This window comes from Sitophilus oryzae, unplaced genomic scaffold, assembly GCF_002938485.1.
Source record: "Sitophilus oryzae breed Bouriz unplaced genomic scaffold, Soryzae_2.0 scaffold_1974_pilon_pilon, whole genome shotgun sequence".
Taxonomy (NCBI): domain Eukaryota; kingdom Metazoa; phylum Arthropoda; class Insecta; order Coleoptera; family Curculionidae; genus Sitophilus; species Sitophilus oryzae.
In genome coordinates, this window is record NW_022146695.1 from 1,496,659 (window position 1) to 1,524,646 (window position 27,988).

Sequence of the window (27,988 nt, forward strand, 5' to 3'; positions counted from 1 at the left end):
TTTTGCAAGTTTGTAACAGGAAACTTGTAGTTTAGATATTTGTAGTCTATTGAAAGAAAGGTTTGAAAGATATTGGTTGTAGATTGTCTGGGAGGGGGAAGTTAATCACCGACACCTTATAGATCTATTATATCCCCCTTTCTTGAATTATAACTCATCATACAGTTTCAGGGCTTTAAGAAAAGCCAGTATCTGAGACGGTTTTGCAGAGATTACTTAGTTCTCCATCTCCGATATCAGTCGTAGCAAAGTTTACGGCACGAATGGTTGTTGTTTCGGCGCACTCAGTGATGATTTGTTCTGGTGTTTTCCCATTTTCCTCACTGAATCTGCATTCGCCGTTGTGTCTTAGCTTTAATCTACCGAGTTGTTCATAGAGGAGACAGTGTCCTGTTAAAAATCCCGTCACAATCCAAATATTGTTCTTACTTGAATCAAGCAAAATCTTTGATTTTTCTCGGTCGTAAGTTCTGACGTTTTGATATACCAGGCTTTGATACCAGGTACATCTAATTATTTCCTTGCGTTGCGTAATGCGCATTTAAAAAATCTTCAAAGTTTCGACTTCACAGTTTTTCTTTAAGGTGTTAGCACTTTAATATTATCATTTAGAAATATACGAACAATTTAATAAAAAAATTATTGAAATTCATATTTTTTTATTTTCAGCCTCTTTCACATAAATATTTTTTTAAGCGGCACGTTATGAATTGTGTTTTAAATATTTTTTGTACAAATCCAATGCTTCTACTGTGACACTGTCTGAGTCATCTGATTCTTCGATAGATGGCAGTTTTGTAGGTTCTTCTATGTACAGGTTCCCTTCCAGTGGAATTACTAGAAAAAATATACTAGATTAATTTTCAAAATTTAGAAAATATACCTGTGGGAATGTGGAGGAACAGGCACTTATTCCTGAAGATTATGGCTTTAATATGCGCAAAAAAACTCAGAATATTACAAGGAAAGTGAAAGTTTTATGAAGTTTATTAGTTGTAAGACAATTTTTTTCTAAAATATTCAATCGCAAATTCATCCCTTTCATTTCGAAAGTAAGATAATATATAGGGTGGTCCGAATTGTATTCGGAAACTTCGGCAGCATATTCTGCAGATGAAAATAACGTTTTGGAGAGACAGAGTGTAGAAGTTTCATTTTTATTCCCGGTTTTTCAAGTAAATTTTGAATTAACGTCCATATTTGGATAACAATTGGTATCTGGGTATTTTTTAACATAAGAAATTTGATTTCGATGCCAGTATGACTCCTACATGTAGAGGGCACCACCTGCATATTTTTTCATTGTTTTGAAGAGTAGTAACTGTTCGTCCGAACCTGTATTACAACTGAGTAAAAAAATACTAATTTCCGTCATATTTAATGCAAAAAAAGCCTCTTGGTAAAATCGCTACGAGTAATGGTTCTCCAGATATTTGGAATCGAAATAGTTAATAAAAATATAAAAAATAAAAAAATTTAATTAAAAATTAACACGAATAACACGTTGACTAGATACCGTATGATCGGAAAAAAGGCGTCCAGTTGGATTGGAAATGACGATCGATGACATTCCTCACCAAACTTTACATAATATAAAATGACGGCGATCTTCATTTCATAGCCATCGCTGACGCCGTTTTTTTCGATCATATTGTAGTTATTACACTGAAATAATAAATTTGAAATGTTTTAGTGCCAAAGATTTATAAAAAAATATTTTATCATAATTTATTTTAGAAAAATTTATGATTAATTTAAGAAAAAGTTCCCAAATTTATGTTTATTTCTGCCAATAATGACATCTATTGAATATTTCCATTGCAAATATATTGAGAACTATCGTTCGTAGCGATTTTTACCAAGAGACCTTTTTTATGTAAAAAATGACGGAAATTTATTTTTTTTGACTGAGTAGTTTCTTACCGGTACGGACGAAAAGTTATTAGCGGTCAAAACAGCTAAAAAACATGTATGCCTATAAGTACGAACCATATTGACATCGAAATCAAATTTCTCATATCTAAAAATAACCCCGCTTATTTAAAAATAAATATACAGGGTGGGCCACTGAAAACTTACAATGGCTATAATTTTTAACCAAACCAAACCAAAAAAGATATCAAAACAATAAAAAATACCGTTTCTATAATATCGAGGGGGAATACATATGATGTATTTTTTGAACCACCCCGACCTACCCCTTAGGAGGCACCCCTACTCACTTGAAAATCTTAAATGGCAACTGTGGCGTCTTTTTGGAAAGCTCATGAAAAATGCGAAATGATGATCGTAAAGTTTTTAGGGTAAAATTGAAAAACTACCCTTACACGAACAATTAGGTGGACATTAATGAAAAAAAAAATTTTTCAGTATAAGTTAAAAATTGGAACCCAGCTAAATGACGCAAATGAAGTATTTTTCAAACCACCCCAACCCACCTCTAAGTGGCACCCCCTCACTTCTAATCTCAAGATAGCGATACCCCACTTGTGACACTTATTTGGAAATCTAATTGAAATTGCCAAACGATGTTCATACAGACTTCAACTTAATTACTGGTTAGTGACAAGAAATGTAGGTGTGACAATTTGAAAGAAATTTAAAATGATAATTTATTTTAATAATTTCTCAAAATGACAGCCGTTTTGTTCCATACAAAAATACAAACGATTTTCAAATTCTTCTCTCACTTTTTGGAAAGTCCTTGCAAAAAAATTCTCGCAACTAACCCGGTTTTGTCTTGAAGACTATGGATTTAGTGTAACCCCACAAGGAAAAGTCTAAAGGAGTGAGATCAGGTGACCTTGGCGGCCACTCGACTAGACCCCTTCTGCCAATCCATTGCCTTGGATAATATTTATCCAACCACCGCCTTGTGACAATAGAATAATGCGAAAGAGCTCCATCTTGCTGAAAATATAAGGTCTTCATTAAGAGTTATAATAAATTTCTTTGTGTACCAGCTTTTTTTTTCTCGCAATAGTTCATGGATACACAAATAATTCATTCTATTGATTTTGACACGTTTTGACATTTTTGTTTTATTTTTAGGCTCTATTTTTTTCGTTCTTTTTTATGACAGTCGTTCAGCATTTTTTATACGCTTTCCAAAGAGGTGTCACAAGTCGGGTATCGCTATCTTGAGGTTAGAAGTGAGGGGGTGGCACCTAGGGGTGGGTCGGGGTAGTTTAAAAAAAACCTCATTTAGCTGGGTCCCAATTTGTAACTTATGCTCAAAACATCACTTTTCTCATTAATGTCCACCTAATTTTTCGTGTAAGAGGTAGTTTTTCAATTTCACCCTAAAAACTTTATGATCGTCGTTTAGCATTTTTCATGGGCTTTCCAAAAAGGCGTCGCAAGTGGGGTGTTGCCATTTAAGATTTTCAAGTGAGTAGTGGTGCCGCCTTAGGGGTAGGTCGGGGTGGTTAAAAAAAAACGTCATATGTATTCCCCGGTAATTTTATAGAAACGGTATTTTTTATTTTTTTGATATCTTTTTTGGTTTAAAAATTATAGCCATTGTAAGTTTTCAGTGGCCCACCCTGTATTTTTAGACCAAACCTACTTTACGCCTAGCTGTAAGTATCGAACACGACTGATCCTCGATTGGCTCACTTGGCGAGTTGCTTTGTGGCTTAAGTTGGTGGGGGATAGCACTGCGGCTGGTTTGGTTAAAATCGCATGTTACGGAACATACCTCGCGGGTTACTTGGAGGGTCGCTTGGTGCCTCGATGCCCACTACCCTCCAGGTAACTTGCTTGCACTGCGGCCTCAGCTTAAAGGCCTTGTTGAATGTACTCATATTCTTATATTCCAACCGTGCCTGGGCGAATATCTTAGCATACAAATGAGCAGTCAAAACCAAAGAATGGTATAACTCGTAGTCTAAAGATATTGACACCAATCATGATAACTGAACCTACTGAGGAAGCACATATCGGACGTACCGGGGATTGATGGTTTTGTAACAAAGGATATACTTGGTATATCCTGGGGACGTTCGCGGATGTTAAACGGACATACTCGGGACGTCCAAATGTCCTAAACATATATCCTCAGGACGTTCTGAGGATGTAAATGTGCTATCTGGGAAACGATAAGAAAATAAAACTTCTACACTCTCTATCTCCAGGAGGAAGCATTTTACGACATAAATTTATACGAACTTTTTACTTATACTTCCGCAGAATAAGCTGCCGAAGTTTCCGGATACAATTCGGACCACCCTGTATATTATCTTACTCTGGAAATTTTCTTATGTTTAAACGTCAATTTTACCGGCAAAAACTTAAATTAGGAGACTTTTAGATAAAAATCCACCTGTTTTTGCCCGAATTTGCCCATTCCCTTAACCTCCGAAAGCTCTCCATCTTACCTTGAATCCCCGGGCTTATCGGCGGAAATCCCCCGAAGCCCTCCAATATGCCGATTGGGTAAATGGGATATTGAATGGAGAATACGTCGTCATAGGGGAAGCGCTGCTGATGCTGACTGATGCTGGGTCTGGCGTCGTCGGCCGTGTTAACCCCTAAAACAAGCCCTTTATGTAGCGGTCGGGGATCGATTCAGACCCCTTTCTATAAGTCTTGTTTATTTATTGGAGGAGTTAATGATGGATTTATGGGTTATTGAGGTTTGCGGCCCTTTTATTTTTGGGAAGGAGGAGGAACATTGTATGATTAGGGTGTATCATAAATGATAAAAGGTTTCTTTTTAATCTAAGATATAGATATCGTCTTGGAAAATAGAATTATCTTTGTATAACACTATACGATCGAAATGTCTACGGTATAGTGGAGTTCTTTAAGCCCTTATGAGATACAAACCTCGGAATTCATTTACTGTGAACGAATTTTTATAAAACTTTTTGCATTGTACTGTTAATAAGATATATTACAAAGTTTACCTATTTAAATTCGTTGCTTTCACTTTAGTGGGTGGGTCAAATTCGACGCTTTTAAATGGAAACACCCTTTTCTATAGGAGATAGACAAAAACTAATATCGGTGTCTGAAGCTCAATTTTTGTCAAAAACATGATGGTGAAAACCGCATATCGATATCTGTTACCGTTTCGGAGAGTTTTAAAAAAATTATACTTAAACCACTAAATTATACAGTAAAAAGGTGCTTTGGAAATGTTTTCATAGAAATACAAAATTTTCCATAGCAAAAAAGTTACAGAGATTTCTTAAAAATGCACATTTTTGAAAAACGCCCCGTAACTCCGAAATGGTAACAGATATTGATGTGCGGTTTTCACCATCATGTTTTTGATGAAAATTGAGCTCCAGACACCGATATTATTTTTCGTCTATCTCCTATAGAAAAGGGTGTTTCCATTTAAAAGCGTCGAATTTGACCCACCCTGTACAAGATCAGAAGATCAAAAGTTCTGTATCAGGATTCCTATTTGAGATTTTCACTCCAAACCTTTTACAAAATATATGTTTAATAGTAGTTCACATTTCAAAAATATTTTTATAGATATACAGGGTAAGTCAAATATATATCATTTAATTATTCGAGTTTAGTGAATTTGCTATAAAATTCTGGTTCCAAAAATACCTTAATACCATAGAGTATATTAAATAGTCTTTGAATTATGACCACGTCCATGAGAACGTCAATATAGACGTCCAAGAACCTTCGTATGAGAACTTCTAATCGAGACGATCGACTTATTGTAAGTCTATCGCTAAGAAACCGCCGTTTGCCAGCTTTTCAAATTGATAATGAATTGCACTTAAGAACCGTACATATTAACTAACGGACTACAAGAAGAAGATGAAATGAAGCAAATCTTATGTCAAGAAGGCCTGCTTCGGGACCAGAACTTACTAGATGTGTTGACTAGGCCCAAAAGCAAAGGCATAGTTTTAATGTAAAAATTACGAAAAATGTTAGTGCCTTCTTTAAAACCGAATATTTCCAACAAAAATAAAGCTAATGAGATGAACCAAAAAATAAACCATCGAGAAAGGATGTACCGAGATGATAAAATAATTTTTAAATTTCTTGCTGTTTTAACATATTTCACAGGGTGTTTCAAACAGAGTTCGGACCACCCTGTAGAATATAAATTCACCGGGAAATAGCATATCTAAATCTAGAATTCAAATAAATATACAGGGTGTTTAAAAAAACGATCTGTTATAACTTTCTTCCAAGCAAGTTTAGTGATTTGGCTGAAATTTTGAGGATAAATTTTTGATGGGATAAACGCAATTTTATTAATTTGTCTGAATTGAAGTCTAATAGCAACCTTTAAAAAAAAATATGTCATTAACTGACCATGTGTCAAATAAGTACTCACTGATATCTATATGAAAAAAAAGTTCCTATAAACATGGATGTAAATGCATAGTTTTAAAGTTGAATGTTAAAACTTATTTGTTGTGGGTAGCACTGAATATCATCGTTAAAATTTTAATAAAGCTTAGTAATTAGATTAAATAAAATTTGAATAATTTATTATTTTTTTTTAATTTTAATTATATTAATTGTGATAACAAAATTGCGTTTATCTCATCAAGGAGACATGCCCGTGATAACACATATGCATATCTCTGGTGAATCTGTCGACACTTTTTTAAGCATTAAAATATGTAGACTTTATAGTAAAATAACTTTTACCTAACCTAACCTAACCCAACTTTAACGCCCTGTAGCTACAAAACAAAACAGCATATAAAAATTAAATTTTATTTTTACGTAAGAAATCTCCCCACGAGAGATGGCATATGTTTTTTGAAACATCCTATATAGACAATACTAGCATTCAAAATGTAAACAAAAATGACAAAAACTGTGAAATCGATCTCAATCATTCAGTGACCCATACCACAAGATTGAAAAAAATCTACACTCACTCCACTTGAGCTACTCTCACTCCACTTTAGCTGTGGATCACAGTTCTGTGAAAAACTATAATAAAACATTTCTAATATCCATATTTTTTTCGAATAATATGAACATTTCTTTGTTTCCATTTCTTATATCCTTATAAGACTCACCTTGAACGAAGGGCTGAAGCAGTATAGTCGGTTGCCTTACGACGATAATACTACTGGGTACCTTAACGAGATAAGGTGCGGGATCATTAATAACCTCGGTTTGCAGAGGATTAGAAAAGGTCCTGGCTGGAACGATAATATTATTCCTTTTCGTGGCTACTAAGTCCGAGGGTGACTTTCCAGGGAATGGACCTGAAAAATATTACGATATTTTTTTTGTGTAAGCTGTTAAGTCTTTACTCATTTAAAAATGAAAGCGAAAAGTATAATTCTGTAAAAATTTATCATGATTTATTATATTTTTTTATTTTATATTGGAGTATTAAGTTAATGTCGTTTTTTGGACCTTTCAACACGGTCAAGTGACTCTAATTAGTTTCTAGACTATCAAAATTGATACAAAAGTTATACTTTAATGTAAAAATGTATATTATATACAGGATGAGTCTTAAATACGTGCAAATATTTTCAGGGTGGTATATCTCGACCCCAGGAACACGTCTATGAATGAAAAAAAGATAGTTTAGTGAAGTTGACAAGAAAAAAAAAATGGAATTTCACACTATTCATATTATTTGCCCAAGATCAAACGTGAGATAAAAATAATTATTATTTTGTCTATAAATCTGTTAAATCACTTTTAAATAAAATAAGTAAATGTTATTTTAAAGGCTTCTATGACGCTTTAAGACAAAATTATTTTTTTTCAAACGTCCTAAAACGTTAATTTTTATGACGTGATTGACAATATAAAAAAGTACTTTTACGTCTCAGCAAAAAATTACGAAAACATATTAATTTTTACTGACATAAGTACTAAATTCAACGAGTCTAACCATAGTTTCTCGATATACAGGGTGGTCCGAACTGTATTCCTGCAGATAAAAATAAGTAAAAAAGTTCGTATAAATTTATGCCCTAAAATGCTTAGTTTTTGGAGATACAGGGTGTAGAAGTTTAATTTTTATTTCGATTTTTTTCAAATAATTTATGCAGTAACTTTAATATTTGGATGAAAATTGGTGTCTGGAAGTTTTTTGCAGAGAGAACACTAATAACTAAAGTGAGAGAGACCGATCAACGTTAATTTTTGAAGACTGTGTTAGTGGCGCGGCCTTTGGCGTCTAACCCGAACTATGAGCGCATTATCGATATAGTAGGTTGCATTCATACCTATATATTGGCGCCAAAAATTTAAAATTTGTATATTTGAACTGAATCTTAATCTTTCAAGTTTATAATAAGAAATCTTAGTTTTTTTTAGATTATTTTGTTGACAACGAAAATTTATTATTAGACTTTAAAGCATTAAAACCTATAAATAAAATAGTGTGTAGGAACATAATAATTTATTTAACTCCATACTTCTTGCCATACTCCAACTCAAGGCTGCAATCTTCAGTATTTTTTTTTATCTAACTTGATTGGGAGTGAACAGGGAAGCACGGTTGGGAGCTCGCATAGAGTATCAGTAGGTATCCCGTAGGTATTCAATGTTTTTGATAGTCTTTATTCTATAACAAGAACCTAGCAGTTAAAGAAAATAATTTGTATTACTGGAAATAATACCAGGTATAATACCTAGTCGTTCCATAGGTATCAGAAAAGAATGTGATGTTTTAAATTAAAAAAAAATAAATTAGCAATGTACGATTATTTTGTGCACTCACTATTACTATTAGGTATGTTAAAATAATTACCGAGATAAAACTTACCTTTAAAGGAAAGTCTGGGTCTTTGTCTGGGTCTCAACCACAAAACAAAAATTACAAAAATGCCGAATAATCGTGGAATCTGAAATAATCAATAATGACAATAATCTTCTCTTCTAACAAGCTAAAAGAACAGGCACGTTCAGTCAAAAACAATTTATTACTCCGATTTGCTCCGATTATCAACAGATTTTAGTTATCTCCTTCTAGAACTAAGAAATAGAAAAAGCTACTGACAATCTAATTAATCCTGTCAAATGTTTAACTTGCAACGTTGAAAACTTCCTTTTTTGACAGCCTAAACGTTATGCGCGTCTGGGATGCGCGGTGACAAAATAAACTTGTCTACGAAATGCCCTATTCCACAAGCCCTCTCACTTTAGTTATTAGTTTCTCTCTGGTTTTTTGATATGAGAAATTTTATTTTGATGTCAATATGACTCCTACTTGTAGAGGGCGACGCCTACATATTTTGTAACTGACTTGTAGAGTAATAACTTTTCGTCCGTACCTGTATAAAACTACTGAGTAAAAAAATACACATTTACGATATTTTTTCGGTAAAAATTATTATGAGTAATGGTTCTCGAGATATTTGGAATCAAAATTATCAATACCTATATCATCATTGACATAAATTAAACATGTTGACTAAATATAGTTATTAGACTGAAATCATAAATTTGAAATGTTTTTTGCCAAAAGTTCAACAGAAACTATTTTATCATCATTTTTCTTAAAAAATTTATGATTAATTTAAAAAAATAAAAATTTCCCAAATTTATTTTTCAGTCAAATAACTAGGTCTAGTTATTGCAGTCTATCTACTCAACGTGTTTATTTTTTGTCAATAATGACATGTATTGACTATTTTCATTCTAAATATCTTGAGAACGGATGCTCGTAGCGATTTTTACCAAGGGTTCTTTTTTACGTAAAAAACATCGGAAATGTATATTTTTCCACTCGGTAGTTTTATACAGGTACGGACGAAAAACCATTACTTCAAAACAGTTAAAACACAATAGGTGGTGCCCCCTACAAATAGGAGTCATATTGACATCAAAATCAAATTTCTCATGTAAAAAACTCCCAGATACCAATTTTCATCCAAATATTTACGTTACTTCAGAAATTATTTGGAAAAAATCGAAATAAAAATGAAAATTCTATACCCTGTATCTATGAAACTAAGCAGTTTAGGACATACATTACATTTATAAGAACTTTTTTACTTATTTTTATCTGCAGAATCGGAACCAGGCTGCTAATTACTTAAAAGGTATTACTTTTAAATCTTTTTATATTATTTGCAACATTTGAAATTGTTTAAAAAGCTATTTATGACGTTTGAAAAAATTAGTATTTTCCATTTGGAATAAAAATGCCTTTTTGTACCTCGCCTATAATGTCAAATATACAGATTCGCCGCAAAAAGTATTATTTTTACTCCAAACTATTTTTTCTTACCTGGTCGTTTTTCTTCCAAAGGTAAAGCTGTTGATGCGACGACGTAGGTGGTAACCAACAGCAGCTAGAAAGAATGAAAAATTCGTTTTTATTTCTCTACTTCCTTTTCGTTTTTTCTTTTGAAATATGATCGAGTCACATTTATTTATCAAGTGCTGAATTATTTATGAAGGAGAGAATGGTCAAGGGCAGTAGCGGCACTTTCACCGAGTGGTTATCAACATGAAAAAGATGCCGTTTTGCATTAAGAAAACATTTTGGAGTTTCTTTAAAAATGGATGGATATTTCTCTACTAAATCTAAAATCCAAAAAATATAGAGATATACCGTCTGAAACCATTTTTTGTTTGTTAATCTTATTTTTTACGAGTAAAGATCCAGTCCGAGCCCTGAGGTCCAGTTTTATACCTTCCTGTAAAACTTAAAATTAATCTGTTTAGTTTAAATATTAGTTTAAACCGGAGATCTTTTCATTTAATTTTGATTTGGCACATGTCTGTTAAATAATGGTAGCTAACTTCATGAGAAATTGATATATTAATATTTTCTTCTGATATTCTTATTCTTGTTTAGCTATTTATATGTCATTTGCATTGAGGTAGTTGTTTGCGTATATGGTATTTTGTTTTTATGCTTCCTATAGAAAAAAAAAAATAGAAAATATTAATATATCAGTCTCTCATGAAGTTAGCTACCATTATTTAACAGAGAAGACCAGGCTACTAGTAACATAGCAAGTTGCCGGACGAATTTACGTTTACCCGTTTTGCGTTCGTACTCGAGAGTCACTGCCGGTTAGTCGGCTGGTCAGGCAGTACGCAGTTGCAGTTGTGCTTGGACTGGTCGGTCGTGACACACTAGGAATATGACGCGAGTGCCGAGTATTTATTATTTTCATTTTAAGTGTTTACCTTCACTTAAGGTAACATTTAAAATAAAAATACTTAAATATTTATTATTTGAGTGTGATTACAAGCCTAAACTAAAAATAAATAAATTCTCTAAACCCCCAAAAAAACTATACTATTACTCTAAATAAAAAAAAAAGTTATAACAAGTGTTCAAAAAGACCACCTTCTTGTGCTAGACAGAAAGGAAAGCCTCTCGTATTTTTACTTGAAGCTCATCCAGATTATTAGCCCTATTATGACCATACACTTTGGATTTTACATAACCCCACAAAAAGAAAACATTGGGAGAAAGATCTGGTGATCTAGCGGGCCACAAAATAGTTCCATATACACTAATTAACGGTTGGGAAAAGTATTGTTCAAATATTCTTGAACAATATGGGCATTGTGGGCAGGGCAACCACCTCAGCAATTTGATTACTTGAAAACGTGGGATTTTGATCCGCGGTAGCACAAACGAACACTTGCTTTAACTCCTGTTCTTCATTAATCAACACATCAGGTTTTTTGTGTTTTTGTGAGGACACGCACCCATGTGTTTCAAAATTATTAATAACTCTTGATATAGTAGATAAAGATGGAATTGGCCTGTTTACATAAGTTTGTGGAAAAATTGTTTGTATATACCGATAAGACCTATTTTGGAAATACCATTTTACAATTTGAATTTTCTCACGAACTTCATAAACATCCATTATTATACTTAAAAAATAAATTTTACACGAGAACTGTCGCGAGAATCTACGTATTCGTTTTGGCTATTAAAACACGAATAAATACAAATTGCGATACAAATTTAATGAACAGTGCTTTCCATAAAATCAATAAAATGAAAAATATACGAAATAAAATAAATGTACCGATTTCTTTCGAAAATCGACATCTATGAAAATATGAACCCTTCCTGGACACAAACGGTACATTATGAGACAGGAAATTGTAGAGAGAAACAAGCCCTATAACATAGAATACAACATTTTAACGAACAGTGCTTTCCATAAAATTAATAAAATGAAAAATATACGAAATAAAATAAATGTACCGATTTCTTTCGAAAATCGACATCTATGAAAATATGAACCCTTTCTGGACACAAACGGTACATTGTGAGACAGGAAATTGTAGAGAGAAACAAGCCTAAGAAACATAGGATACAACATTTTAATGAACATTGCTTTCCATAAAATTAATAAAATGAAAAATATACGAAATAAAATAAATGTACCGATTTCTTTCGAAAATCGACATCTATGAAAATATGAACTCTTCCTGGACACAAACGGTACATTGTGAGACAGGAAATTGTAGAGAGAAACAAGCCCTATAACATAGGATACAACATTTTAACGAACAGTGCTTTCCATAAAATTAATAAAATGAAAAATATACGAAATAAAATAAATGTACCGATTTTTTTCGAAAATCAACATCTATGAAAATATGAATCCTTCCTGGATACAAAGGGTACATTGTGAGACAGGAAATTGTAGAGAGAAACAAGTCCTATAACATAGCATACAACATTTTAATGAACAGTGCTTTCCATAAAATTAATAAAATGAAAAATATACGAAATAAAATAAATGTACCGATTTCTTTCGAAAATCGACATCTATGAAAATATGAACCCTTCCTGGACACAAACGATACATTGTGAGACAGGAAATTGTAGAGAGAAACAAGCCCTATAACATAGGATACAACATTTTAACGAAGAGTGCTTTCCATAAAATTAATAAAATGAAAAATATACGAAATAAAGTAAACGTACCGATTTCTTTCGCAAATCGACATCTATGAAAATATGAACCCTCCCTGGACACAAACGGTACATTGTGAGACAGGAAATTGTAGAGAGAAACAAGCCCTATAACATAGCGTACAACATTTTAATGAACAGTGCTTTCCATAAAATTAATAAAATGAAAAATATACGAAATAAAATAAATGTACCGATTTCTTTCGAAAACCGACATCTATGAAAATATGAACCCTTCCTGGACACAAACGGTACATTATGAGACAGGAAATTGTAGAGAGAAACAAGCCCTATAACATAGAATACAACATTTTAACGAACAGTGCTTTCCATAAAATTAATAAAATGAAAAATATACGAAATAAAGTAAATGTACCGATTTCTTTCGCAAATCGACCTCTATGAAAATATGAACCCTTCCTGGACACAAACGGTACATTGTGAGACAGGAAATTGTAGAGAGAAACAAGCCCTATAACATAGGATACAATATTTTAACGAACAGTGCTTTCCATAAAATTAATAAAATGAAAAATATACGAAATAAAGTAAATGTACCAATTTCTTTCGCAAATCGACATCTATGAAAATATGAACCCTTCCTGGATACAAAGGGTACATTGTGAGACAGGAAATTGTAGAGAGAAACAAGTCCTATAACATAGCATACAACATTTTAATGAACAGTGCTTTCCATAAAATTAATAAAATGAAAAATATACGAAATAAAATAAATGTACCGATTTCTTTCGCAAATCGACATTTATGAAAATATGAACCCTTCCTGGACACAAACGGTACATTGTGAGACAGGAAATTGTAGAGAGAAACAAGCCGTATAACATAGGATACAACATTTTAACGAACAGTGCTTTCCATAAAATTAATAAAATGAAAAATATACGAAATAAAGTAAATGTACCGATTTCTTTCGCAAATCGACATCTATGAAAATATGAACCCTTTCTGGACACAAACGGTACATTGTGAAACAGGGAATTGTAGAGAGAAACAAGCCCTATAACATAGCATACAACATTTTAATGAACAGTGCTTTCCATAAAATTAATAAAATGAAAAATATACGAAATAAAATAAATGTACCGATTTCTTTCGCAAATCGACATCTATGAAAATATGAACACTTCCTGGACACAAACGGTACATTATGAGACAGGAAATTGTAGAGAGAAACAAGCCCTATAACATAGAATACAACATTTTAACGAACAGTGCTTTCCATAAAATTAATAAAATGAAAAATATACGAAATAAAGTAAATGTACCGATTTCTTTCGCAAATCGACCTCTATGAAAATATGAACCCTTCCTGGACACAAACGGTACATTGTGAGACAGGAAATTGTAGAGAGAAACAAGCCCTATAACATAGGATACAACATTTTAACGAACAGTGCTTTCCATAAAATTAATAAAATGAAAAATATACGAAATAAAGTAAATGTACCAATTTCTTTCGCAAATCGACATCTATGAAAATAGAACCCTTCCTGGATACAAAGGGTACATTGTGAGACAGGAAATTGTAGAGAAAACAAGTCCTATAACATAGCATACAACATTTTAATGAACAGTGCTTTCCATAAAATTAATAAAATGAAAAATATATGAGAAATAAAATAAATGTACCGATTTCTTTCGCAAATCGACATTTATGAAAATATGAACCCTTCCTGGACACAAACGGTACATTGTGAGACAGGAAATTGTAGAGAGAAACAAGCCGTATAACATAGGATACAACATTTTAACGAACAGTGCTTTCCATAAAATTAATAAAATGAAAAATATACGAAATAAAGTAAATGTACCGATTTCTTTCGCAAATCGACATCTATGAAAATATGAACCCTTCCTGGACACAAACGGTACATTGTGAAACAGGGAATTGTAGAGAGAAACAAGCCCTATAACATAGCATACAACATTTTAATGAACAGTGCTTTCCATAAAATTAATAAAATGAAAAATATACGAAATAAAATAAATGTACCGATTTCTTTCGCAAATCGACATCTATGAAAATATGAACACTTCCTGGACACAAACGGTACATTGTGAGACAGGAAATTAAAAACATTAAAAATTAAAAAATCTGAAACATTCTTATCACATATCGACCTATTTTTATTTTATCGCATTTTTTCGCCTGCTTTTTATCCGGCGGACGGGTATCCGGTTCTGCCTATGTTACTACTACGGTGGTCCGGTACAGAGGGTATCCCAGGCTGAGCGTGCATTAGAAGCTTCTAGAAAACCGCAATATCTAGATCGGGAATTTTTTGCACGTCATTGTTTTACAACAAGATCTATCGATTAAAAATGTTTTCAATATGGCGGAACTTTCGGAAACACCGGAAGTTGACAACAACTTTCTTATTATAAATAGGTGCCCCCATTTTTATTACATACTCAAATTCTCTGTAAAATGCTATGAATATTGATGTTAGACACTCCATACCTAACATTAACCGTTTTTGAGAAAAAAAATATTTCAAATTTTTGGACGAAAAATCTACCTGTCAAAAATATATAATTTTGAATTCATTTTTTTTTAAATATTTACAGTGGTTGTTAAGGTTTTTTTCGCTCTCTTATAGAAGAGAGCGAAAAAAACGTTAACAAAAAAAATAATTCAAAATTATATGAATGAAATGAACAAACAATAGTCAGTAGACATAAAACCACATTAAAACCGGAAAAGACACCAACATTATTTAATCGCACTATACACGGTGTCCCAGAAATAAGTGCAAGTATTTTAACTGGTAGTATAGTTCGACTCCAGAAACACGTCCATGAGTTTTTTTTGCGAGAAAAAAGGTTGAAGATTTTATATTTTTCTTGATATTTTCCGAAAAATATTGAAAAACTTTCGAGTGCTGCTCGTTCAGTTTTCGGAAATTTGTTTAATAGTGCTTCTAGAGAATGCAATGTTTCCACTTCCTACATTATCCATATCCATATTCTGTATGTTAATAGTTATAAGTTTACAAGTTCAAATTTTTTGAAATTTCTACGAAAAATATACTTAAATTAATTTTATTCACTGTAGATTTTTTAACCATTGTATATTACTATTAAGTATATTGCAACTCTACTATATTTTAAATATCTTTTTTACAGTTTAGTAAACTGAAATAATGAAACTAAATAATGAACAATTATAGCAGCTGTTGAACAGTTGAAAATCAGCGCCCTCTATAAGGTACGTAAATAGTCAACGTTTAACCTACACTTAAACAGGCCAGCTGATTTTACTCAAAACAGTAAACTTCTGACAAAACTAAATATAGTTCAGTAATATTATGGCTCAAATTGCGATATATCCGACAAAATTCATAAAGTTTTCAAAATTGTTGGAAATAATCAAGACATCATATATATTAATAAACTGAAAAGTTCCCACCCCTAAATAGTGTGCGTCATCCCCCAGGACATCGTTTCTACCCCCATTTTGAGTTTTTTTAAATAAATTTGAATTTCTAGATATATTACGAATTTTTTTGGAACTTTAGTTTCGGAGATATTAATTTAATCGCACCTTTTTAAAAAAATTAATTTTATTTTTCAGAAACTATTAGACACAGAGTTTACCAAAAATGCTTTTTATAACTACTAGTGGGTAAATGAATTTCTAGATATATTACGATTTTTTTTGGAACTTTAGTTTCGGAGATATAAATTTAATCGGACCTTTTTAAAAAAATTAATTTTATTTTTCAGAAACTATTAGAGACAGAGTTTACCAAAAATGCTTTTTATAACTACTAGTGGGTAAATGAATTTCTAGATATATTACGAATTTTTCTGGAACTTTAGTTTCGGAGATATAAATTTAATCGGACCTTTTTAAAGTTTTCAAAATTGTTGGAAATAATCAAGACATCATATATATTAATAAACTGAAAAGTTCCCACCCCTAAATAGTGTGCGTCATCCCCCAGGACATCGTTTCTACCCCCATTTTGAGTTTTTTTAAATAAATATGAATTTCTAGATATATTACGAATTTTTTTGGAACTTTAGTTTCGGAGATATAAATCTAATCGGACCTTTTAAAAAAAAATAATTTTATTTTTCAGAAACTATTAGAGACAGAGTTTACCAAAAATGCTTTTTGCTTTTTATAACTACTAGTGGGTAAATGAATTTGTAGATATATTACGACTTTTCTTGGAACTTTAGTTTCGGAGATATTAATTTAATCGCACCTTTTTAAAAAAATTCATTTTATTTTTCAGAATCTATTAGAGACAGAGTTTACCAAAAATGCTTTTTATAACTACTAGTGGGTAAATGAATTTCTAGATATATTACGTTATTATAAATTTTTAAATTCAATCTCGACAACGGTGCAATTCCCGACAAAAATACCTACTTAGAAAATTGTTCTTCATAAAATTCTCTATCAAAGAGATGATTACACTTTTTTTTCTAAAGAAAAAAAAGTGTAATCATCTAAATGATTTATCAACAGAAAAATTGATTTTTTATATGGGATACCCTGTATATTTTTAATTTATTGAAAAGAATTTAAAATTACCTTTCCAAAAATATAACACACTTGATATTTTGCTCGATTCCTCTTCGAGATATAGAGTATATAAAAATTCGCCCGCTTTAAATAAGTAGGCTTTGAACGGCACCGGCTGTAATGCAAAAAAATTCTAGCTGTGAGCATCAATTAAAACGAAAATAATATTTGCTATGAGAGATGCAGAATTTTATAACAATTTAAAATATATTTAACCAACATCAACACATTTAAACTATATCTCATAACAATAAAAATAAATAGCAAACCAAGGCATGAGATTTTGCTACAGGTGTTCGACATATCGACCGTCTTCTGTTATGGACAGACGGGGCAGTTTTTGAACATTTCTTGCGGAATTCATTAACCTAGTGGGGGTGAAAGATACCCTCTCATAACTGCTAAGTATTTCTAATTCTTGTCTAGATTATAGAGAAGAATAAGGAACCTTTATTCTTCCGCAAATATATCCATAGGATTAGATCCATGGGCACTAAGTCAGGCGGCCTCGACGGCCAACGGCTGGGTTCTTGGTCAGCTATTCAATTATTCTTGAAATTGGCTCCAGAAATTTGCTGATAACTTCATCGTTCAGAGGCGGTGCGTCGTCTTGCTGGAAAAATATGTGTTCGAGTTCCATTAAGGGCATATCATCAATGAGGGGTCCAAAGCCTACTAGTTAAAAGTGGCCAACTTTTAAAAAATCTGTATTTCGAAGGGGATTATAACAAAATATCAAATGTGCTATATTTTTGGAAAGGTAATTTTAAATTCTTTTCAGCTAATTAAAAATATACAGGGTGTCCCATATGAAAAATCAAATTTTCTGTTGATAATTCTTAAATTATTAATTTTAAAAAAATTATACTTAAACCGTTAAATTCTACGTAAAAAGGTGCTTTGAAAATGTTTGCATAAAAATACAAAATTTTCCATAGCAAAAAAAGTTACAGCGATTTGTTAAAAATGCATATTTTTGAAAAATACCCCGTAACTCCGAAACGGTAACAGATATCGATATGCGGTTTTCACCATCATGTTTTTGACAAAAATTGAGCTCCAGACACCGATATTAGTTTTTGTCTATCTCCTATAGAAAAGGTTGTTTCCATTTAAAAGCGTCGAATTTGACCCACCCTGTACAGTTTCCACATCACCCTAGAGGTAAAGAATTTGATGCGTTTTTTTTTAAAGTGGTATCCCCTGTAGCCTAATCCACTAATTATCAAATGTTAAAGATGGGATTTTATTTAAAAGTTTAAAAGTGCGTCGTAAATCGTGAAAAGCCGATATCTAGTTTGAGCAATACAATGAAAATTAATGGCAATGATGTTCAAGTTGACTCAACATTACTATTTCAAAGAATTATTTACACCGTTCATTCTAGCCTGGAGTTAAAAAGTGCTTTAGTTTCGAATTAGCTGCAGTACATCTTTCTCTTTTCGATGCGAAAACCCTAATGAGGAATACTAATAAAGCAGCTCTATACCAGATTGTCAATAAAGTTCCAGAACGAGACCATATTTTTGAAAACAGCGTGTATGTCATTGACGGAGGATATTTGCTTCGCCGCGTAATATGGCCAAAAAAAGGGTCATTTAACATTGTTTACAACGCTTACGTTAGTTACATTAAAAAACATTATGGGAATAGAGTAACTGTCGTGTTCGATGGTTATAAGGAAAATGCAAACAGAACGACAGAAGCTGTCCTGACAACAAACAGAAGCTGGTTGAACGATCAGGTGCGGCAGTTGCTAGATAGCTGTTCTGTGACTTGTGCATTGAACTTCTTCTCAATATCGTTAAACTTTTTAACAATTATGGTGTACTCACTTGCAGAAAAAGTGGAAATAATCGAACTTTATTTTAAAAATAATGAATGTAGCAATCGGGTTCCGCAGATATTCAATGAATGCCATCCTAAAAAACACCTTTATGGCAAAATTGTTCGCGAGTTAGTAGCAAAATTTCGCGAAACTGGTTCCGTTATGAATAAAAAGAGGCAGAGGGAAAACCCTGTAGTAAATGAAGGGATGGAGGTATTCGTATTGGGCCAAGTTGCCATGGATAGTACGCTGAGTACAAGAACATTAGCCAATGCAAAATTAGCCGGCGTGAATCGTAGCAGTGTCCAAAGGATATTAAAAAAACACAAGTTCCACCCGTACAAAATTCAGTTGGTACAACAACTCAACGAAGACGATTTTGATCGTCGCTTGCAATTTTGTGAAACTGTGAGTGAACGAGTGGCGAATGATAATAATTTCCTATTTAATGTGTTTTTCGGATGAGTGTACTTTCTTTTTGAACGGTGTAGTTAATCGGCATAACTGTCGGTACTGGGCTGAGGGTTTTTTCACGAGGTGCACACACAAAACCCTCAGAAATTGAATGTGTGGGCTGGTATTTTTTCTTGGGCTGGTATTTTAATTAAATTCTATTTTGGGTCAGTTTAACGATATTGAGAAGAACTTCAACGCACAAGTCACAGAACAGCTATCTAGCAACTACCGCACCTGATCGTTCAACCTTGTGGCAAGTGAAAAAATGCGTACACATCTAGAAATAATAAGAAAAAACAGCAAATTGGTCGAAGGAATTTATCCTTATCATTTACTCTGATAAATGTGTAAATAATAATAATAGCTCCCGCATATAGCGTTTAACGCCTTGGGAGTAGCAAGGTACAGCTTGCTATACTAGAGCCGTTCGGTATACAAAGGAAGGTAATGTGGCTAGCACTACGCTTCAACCGCCTATTATTACCTCAGGATTGTGAATCCCAAGTACTCATTTAAGGCTGAGTCGACCGAGGTGCCCAAACTATTTTTATTTTAATAAAAATAGTAGGCTGATGAAATGCCGGGTGTGGGAATCGAACCCACACCTTGAGATTGGTAGACGAGAGCCTGTACCTCTACGCCACACGGTGGGGCTGATTGAAGAATCGTTGGCCAAAACCTTCAAAGATATATGAATCTACCAAAAATATATAGAATTTAATAGTTTTTGCTTAATTGAATTTCTAGGTAGTCAATCTTCAAAATTTTAGTTAAATAAATTATAGTTCATGTATATACCCAGCATATTAGCTCATCAATATAATGTGAGAAAAAATACCCGGATGACAAAACTTTTACACTTTTGCCTTGCAAGCCATTTCGAATATTGTTGTCTTGTGGCATGTATGTGTGTCTGTTTGTCTGTTTATCGGTCTGTTTGATATATTTTTTTATCCGTATGTAACTAACAACTTTGATAAAAAATAAATATTGTTTTTGGATTCTGGTTTTGAAGAAGTAAAAAAATAATTATTTTCAGTCATGGTCTCACATGTCTTAAAATGAGTAGTCGGCACGTAATCAAGAAAGTATGGGCTAGATTTTTTGAGTACCTATTACAGGCAAGCATCTAAAAATTAATTTCAGATGATGAGGGGGTCCAAAAATTTTAATATCCATTTCGGGGGAAGGGTGGTTTTGGGTGCCGGAATTTTTTTTTCTCCTTCTATTTTTGGATTAGAGCAACTAAAAGATTTGAAATTTAGCGTAATGTAATATGTGTTTAAAAATAATTTGTTTAAATGCTTAAATTTTTAAAATCGGTTCATTATTTTAGTACATATCATAGTTTGAATTTATGTGCGGATATTTTAATAAGTTAAGCCGCCTTCTATATTGAAATTTTAAACTGTCATATTTAGACTAAAACGTAATATTTTTAAACATATTGCCTTACTTCAAATCTCCATGTTGTTCCATTAAAAAGATAAAAAAGGAGTGAGGACATTGTATATTATCTAAGCCTCGATCTAAGCATTAATTCAGTTAAAACCCACAAAATTTGTAGATTTGGGGTGGGGTGGGACTTAAGTGTCTAGGACCCTTGGACCCCCTAACTATGTGCTTGATTACAGGCGATTCATGAGTATCAGATTTTATTAAAATCCCACGAACTTAATCTAAATAAATCATAAAGACCTATAGTATCTATTACTCAAAGTACCAGGGACATACTTACATTTAATTTTTTTTAAAGTTGCGCAAAGTTGCGCAAGATGGTAACAAATACATGAAGGGTAATGTCCAATCTTTCAAAAAACATCAGCCAATAAATTGGGCAACTTTGGGCACTCAACAAAAGTCAATGTTAAATAGCATATTTTATTTTTTATATTATACTAATTTTTTAATTAATTTAGTATGCATCAGTGAAAAAGTTTTTTTTTCAAAATATAGCTAGAAATAGTCAAGTAGTATTGTAATTTTATATAAAATGTAAAACATTAATTGTTTTTAAAAATTAACCAAGAAATTTTACTTATTATTCGGGCCCTACAAATTGCAATTATACACGGTAGAACTAAAGCTTCGACATTACTGCCCTTCACTGGTTACAGATCTGCATCCAAAAATTTTTTCTGTGCATAATATAATATTTAGGTCTTTTCTGTATTCTATGGTCATCAAAACTTTTTGAAAAAACATCTTTTTTTTTAAGGTTCTGGCCGCAAAAATGGAAATCGGCCCCACTGTGCGCCACCGGGCACCTTTGTGTAAATAAACTTTTCGAATTTCAATCCTTCATATTTTCTCAATGACTCGACCGATTTTCAAAACCGAAGCCGGAAAGTATAGAGAATAAAAAGCCCTTTTCATTGCGATACTTGACCCCCCTTCCCATTTGAAAAAAGTTGGGGGATAACACCCCCGCTTAGAGGGTTGAAGATTTTGCAATCATTTTTGGGGCAAAAGTTGTCCCCCTCACAAACAAAATTGACGTGTTTTTGGATTTTTTGAAAAAAAATATCCTGGCCGTTATGCCTTGCGGAACGTTTTCGATGGGCTACCCTGTATATACCTTTATACTTTACCTCTAGGGTGATGTGGAAATAAGTACAAATCACCCTTTTCATAAGGGTAGAAGAACGTATATTAAAATTCTAAGTATTATTTAGTGGTTACTGGTTTTTGTTAACGTTAAACATTAAACTTTAAATTAGATTGAACTGCAGATAGTGCTAGTCATAACCAACCCTTATATTTGCGCCCTATTTGCAACTTTATTATTAACTTTAGAAAAAAAGTGTAATTATCTTTTTGATAGAGAATTTTATGAAGAACAATTTCCTATATAGGTATTTTTGTCAAGAATTGCACCGTTGCCGAGATTATCTAAAAAAACTCAAAATGGGGGTAGAAACGATGTCCTGGGGGATGACGCACACTATTTAGGGGTGGGAACTTTTCGGTTTAGTAATCCTCGTGCTATTCCCAACATACCTACCAATTTTCAAAACTTTCTGACTTTTGTCGTGTTTAAATCGTAATATTACGGGATTAATAAAAAATAGGCAAATGTAATGTTAGCCTGTAAAAATACTTTTATTAATAAAAATATTTAATTGCAATTATCTTGATTCACAAAAGCTTAAATATTTCAAAAAATAATCCTAAATAATTCAGATGGCATAGGAATGTATTTTGCATCGATCTATTATCTACCGCAGCCCCGTTTTCTAATGTTAGGTAAGATTTTTACTTTTAATCTGAATATTCCAAGTAGTTTTTAAATCTTTCTAGTCGGTATGTCAACACTGTGCAAACAAGATGAGATTCTGGTAATTGCTTGGTATTTGCGGCTGATTAACGATTGCTGACGGCGCGGCGGCTCTCAAAATGTTGCTATTATTTTTTTAAATTTTCGAAGTTAAATAACTTGGTTAGGTTAGGTTATTTATTTTAAAAATGGTAAAGAGAAAATATGTTTCTTTTGACCAGATCTAACACCGCTTAAAATACATGCACTTATTTCTGGGACTCCCTGTACAAGAGAAAAAAGTAATAATGAATGAAGTGACACACACATTTATTTTAAAACATCTTTTCAACTATACCCAGAAAAAAAAATTACATTGTCTTTTTTCGAATATCTTCCAAAGTATTCGAATTATTTTAGTTTGTAGCACGGCTCTTAATTAATGATAAATTTGCCCTTCTGTTTGGTCCCTCGAATTTCAGACATAAACAACCATAAATACAAAGACTTACCCATCCATGTTCTCTTTTTATTGTTAATTACATCAGATTAATTTTCTTTTTTTTTCTGTTATTGAAAAACGACGCAAAAAGCATTTTTTTCACATAACTATTTTCCTCTCCTGTTTTTTTTTCAAAAATTCTTTTGGGGTATAGTTACACGTGGAAAATCCAGAAATTCCAGACTGGAGTACAAAGTAAAAAACCTATTTGACGTAAGAAAAAAAAACGCAGAAATTTACATGAGTAGTGGAGGATTTTATTTGCCACGTAAAAAGAAGATACAATGCTTAGTGAAATGTTTGAAATATACCAACGAATCGAAAAAATGTACAAAAAACTAGTTAAAAAGCGGTAAAATGCAACATATTACACTGAATTCCGTTTGTGTCTGTTTTAATTTAACACTCTCCATGAGGTTGTACAATTTATAGGAGTTGTAATGCCGCAATTCAATATCAGTAATGGTATTTGGTGTATGCAAATGGACATGCATATAATATTGTAAACTTTTGGGTAGTTCAAATACACATTAAACTGTTAAACTGTTATTTACATTACGAGTTGGATGCTATTAAATTGATAAGAGACTCTCAACGTGCATACAATCAAATAATATGAATCTTTTGTAATTTAGTAGTAAACTGAACTGATGGACATACAAAATGCCACTAATTTTTGTGATATCATATCTTTTGATCCGCTTAATGGATTTTTAAAAAAAATTCACTGACAAATAGCCGCACTAATTGAATGCACAAATGCACATTGGCGTAAAATTTTAATTTTTCTGTCAATTTAATTTAATCTACAGGATAAAATAAGAAGTAACATTTTTACACATGGTTGACATGCATTGATTTATTTTTTTTATGGTCTTTCTGTCGGTTGATCCATATTGTCCATTTTATGTTCCATATACCGGGTGCGTCTCAAATGTGTGGCTCACCCCCATTAACTTTTTTATTTTTTCAGATAAAACAAAAACGAGATTTGGTATGTTAGTATATGACATCAATTAAGATTGATTGACGTATTCAATTGTTTTTGATAACTTCCTGTTTCACGGGAAATAACTCTTTTAATTTTTAAATGGCACCCTTGATATTTTTTCCTTTATTCGATAGAAAATGACATTTTCGCTTAAAACAAAATTGTATTTTAAATTTTAATCTAGAGTTCCATGACTGTTTTAAAAACACTAATTTTAAATCAAGGAGCCTTGGAAAAATAGATTTGATCGTCTAATGTTTTTAGTGTCTTCTCCGGGCCGGTCAAAAGAGGCCCAAATCGTGTTTTTAATCATATCTCAATTTTTCAAATGGAACGAGGGTGGCTCATTAGCATATTTGGAAAAAGCATTTTTTTACGAATAATTTGATACCACACAATTGGTATCTCGAGTCAAATTGTCGTTATGAATTGCATGTTGCAATTTCAAATAAACCATATTCGAAAATGTCAAAAGTTGACATATGATATGTCATTCTATTCAGAGTGTCATTTTCTATCGAATAAAGTAACAAAATACCGAGGGTGTTAGTTAAAAATCAAAAGTAGTAGTCATTTCCGGTGACAACAGGAAGTGACCCAAAACAATTGAATACGTCAATCAGTCCTAATTTATGTCATATACTAACGTACCAAATCTCGATTTTTTATCTGAAAAAAAAAGTTATAGAGGTGAGCGAGGGGGTGAGCCACTTTTGAGACGCACCCGGTATATTCCAAATACATATGTTCAATTTTAAATTTATTAGCTCAAACTTATATTTTCAAATTCGTTCAATGTTATTTTTGACAAAAAAATATTGACAATTTTTAGAAGTAGAAGAATTGGCTACCTCCGTTTTTCCTGCCAGCCAGTCGGCCTGTTAAAAACCTCGTTATGACACAAAAAGTGCCAGAAACTATAGTGACTCGATTTGTATGTTCCTCAGTGTATTATTTTATACAGGGTGAGTCTTAAATTAGCGCAAACATTTTTAGGGAGAGTATATTTCGACCCCAGAAACACGATTTTTATGTTTTTTTGAATTTGCTACCTCCGTTTTTCCTGTTAAAAACCCCGTAATGTCACAAAAAGTACTACAAACTACCGGGCGCGTCTCAAAAGTGGCTCACCCCTATAACTTTTTTATTTTTTCAGATAAAAACGAGATTTGGTATGTTAGTAGGTATATGACATCAATTAAGATTGATTGACGTACCTATTCAATTGTTTTTGATCAATTCCTGTTTCACCGGAAATAACTACAGCTTTTAATTTTTAAATGGCACCCTCGGTATTTTTTTTCCTTTATTCGATAGAAAATGACACTCTGAATGGATTGATATATCATATGTCAAGTTTTGACATTTTCGATTAAAACAAAATTGTAGTTTAAATTTCAATCTAGAGTTTCATGACTGCGTTAAAAACACTAATTTTTAATCAAAGAGCGGAAAAATAGATTTGACTGTCTAATGTTTTTAGTGTCTTGCCCTGGCCGGTTAAAAGATGCCCAAATCGTATTTTTAATCATATCTCAATTTTTTCAAATGGAACGAGGGTGACTCATTAACATATTTGGAAAAAGCATTTTTTTACGAGTAATTTGATACTACACACGATTATTTCGAGTCAAATTGGCCTTATGAATTGCATGTTGCAATTTTTCAGATAAACCATATTCGAAAATGTCAAAAATTGACATATGATATGTCATTCTTTACTTTTGTCGAGTGTCATTTTCTATCGAATAAAGTAACAAAATACCGAGGGTGTCATTTAAAAACCAAAAGTCGTAGTCATTGCCGGTGAAACAGGAAGTGACCGAAAGCAATCGAATACGTCAATCAGTTCTAATTTATGTCATAGACTAATGTACCAAATCTCAATTTTTTATCTGAAAAAATAAAAAAGTTATAGGGTATAAATTTACAAAAAATTGTAAATTTGGTTAGGATTGTTGTTGAATTTTGTTAGGTTAAAATTGTAAATTTGGAATTTTTTGAAAAATGTTCAGGATTTTTTTTTAGTTTTTAGTTAAAAACATAATGTCATGATAATATGGAAACATAGGTAGTAGATTAAATTTACAAGAAAGAAAACCTAACAAAGATCCAGTGGTTCTCAAAATTTAAGCAACAAATCTCAATCAAATTTTCACTTATAATATCACAAGAGCTTAAATTATTTTCGGAAATTTTTTTGAGGGCACGAATATTTTGAAAATTATCCCGAGTCGAAAATATTCGTGCTCGAAAGAAAATTTCCAGGAATAATTTAAGCTTGCGTCGTATTCGGCAAGAAAATTTCACACCTAAATTTGAAAAAAAAAATATTAATCCAACATGACATTTTAAAATAATTTCAATTTGTTAAGTTGGCCAAGGTATTGATGTTTTTGACATATTATGTGTTTTGTCATTTTTGTTTGCGATTCTGTCATTAAGCTATTACTAGTTTTAAAACGTCTGTACGTAGAGTAAGAAGTGTATAGCGAAATGTCGCGATTTGGAAAAGTAAACCAACAAGTCATTAAAGAAGAAATTGAAAATATAAACCAGATAACACCCGAAAATCAAAATCAAGTGTATATCCATCATATTTCGTTAAATAGAAAAATACCAGCTTTAGTTAAATAAAGGCGGCAGAACTATATTTTTTAGAACATGGCAATTTCGAAGAAATTCATATGTAGGTATATCTAACATATTTCCTTAAATAAAAAATATTACCAACCTTAGTTACATCAAATGCTAAAACTCAAATGGGTAATATTTCAATATATAGACATTGTAGTTCATTCACACACATTATGATTGTAGATCTTATGTTTACCTTTTCAACTGTCAAAAAATTTCCACTAAAGTTTCGTGGCGCCTCGAAAAAATTTCCGGAAATTTTTTCAGTTGCCATGGTAACTAGTCAACATTAAAGCATGTTAGTGGTTGAAAAGTAGAGGTGTGGAATTTTCAAAGTAAAATAACTCTCTTATTTTGGACTTATTTGAAAAACGGTAAAGAGAAAATATGTTTCTTTTATCGAGATCTACCAGCCCTGAAAATACTTGCACTTATTTAAGATTCACCCTGTATAAAAGAATATTCAAGTGTATTTCTGAAATAAAATAAAAACTGATTGAGGGAGGATATCCATTTCGCAAAAAGCAAGCAGTTCATCATCGACGATAATATAAAAGGCAAAATTGATTTTCTTACCGCGGCTATCTCCATTTCTAAACAAATCAAACACAGACTGCTTCTAAATTGGTCGACGACAAACCACACCGACGATCTAAATCGAATGTGTTTGTCCGGATTTTAGCGGGCTCGAGTTAAATGCAAGAGCAAACGTTGACGAACTAGTTTTGATTCGGAGAAGAAATAGAAAAAGAAGATTGAAGACCCGAAAAATCTCGAGGCTTTATTTCTTTTGGCTGTTTTTTGATGTCTTAGAATTTGCTTATATGAAAGGAATATTCTCTGATACTTAAAATCCTTACTACGTGATCAGCTTTTAACGGTAGGATTT

The 27,988-nt window shown here is 32.3% G+C and overlaps 2 protein-coding genes across 3 annotated transcripts in view; one reads left to right on the plus strand and one right to left on the minus strand.

The window, feature by feature from the left end:
* LOC115883641 (disks large 1 tumor suppressor protein) overlaps positions 1-27,988 on the plus strand; it is a 1,010,644-nt gene that overhangs the window by 130,596 nt on the left and 852,060 nt on the right. The window lies entirely within an intron of this gene.
* On the minus strand, positions 640-27,965 carry LOC115883647. The gene is made up of 5 exons (XM_030902036.1): positions 27,676-27,965; positions 10,202-10,265; positions 7,020-7,211; positions 4,380-4,532; positions 640-837 (listed from the first exon to the last, which is right to left on the minus strand). Exons 1-5 carry the CDS (start codon positions 27,688-27,690, stop codon positions 704-706), a joined length of 558 nt encoding a protein of 185 aa, XP_030757896.1. The 5' UTR covers positions 27,691-27,965; the 3' UTR covers positions 640-703.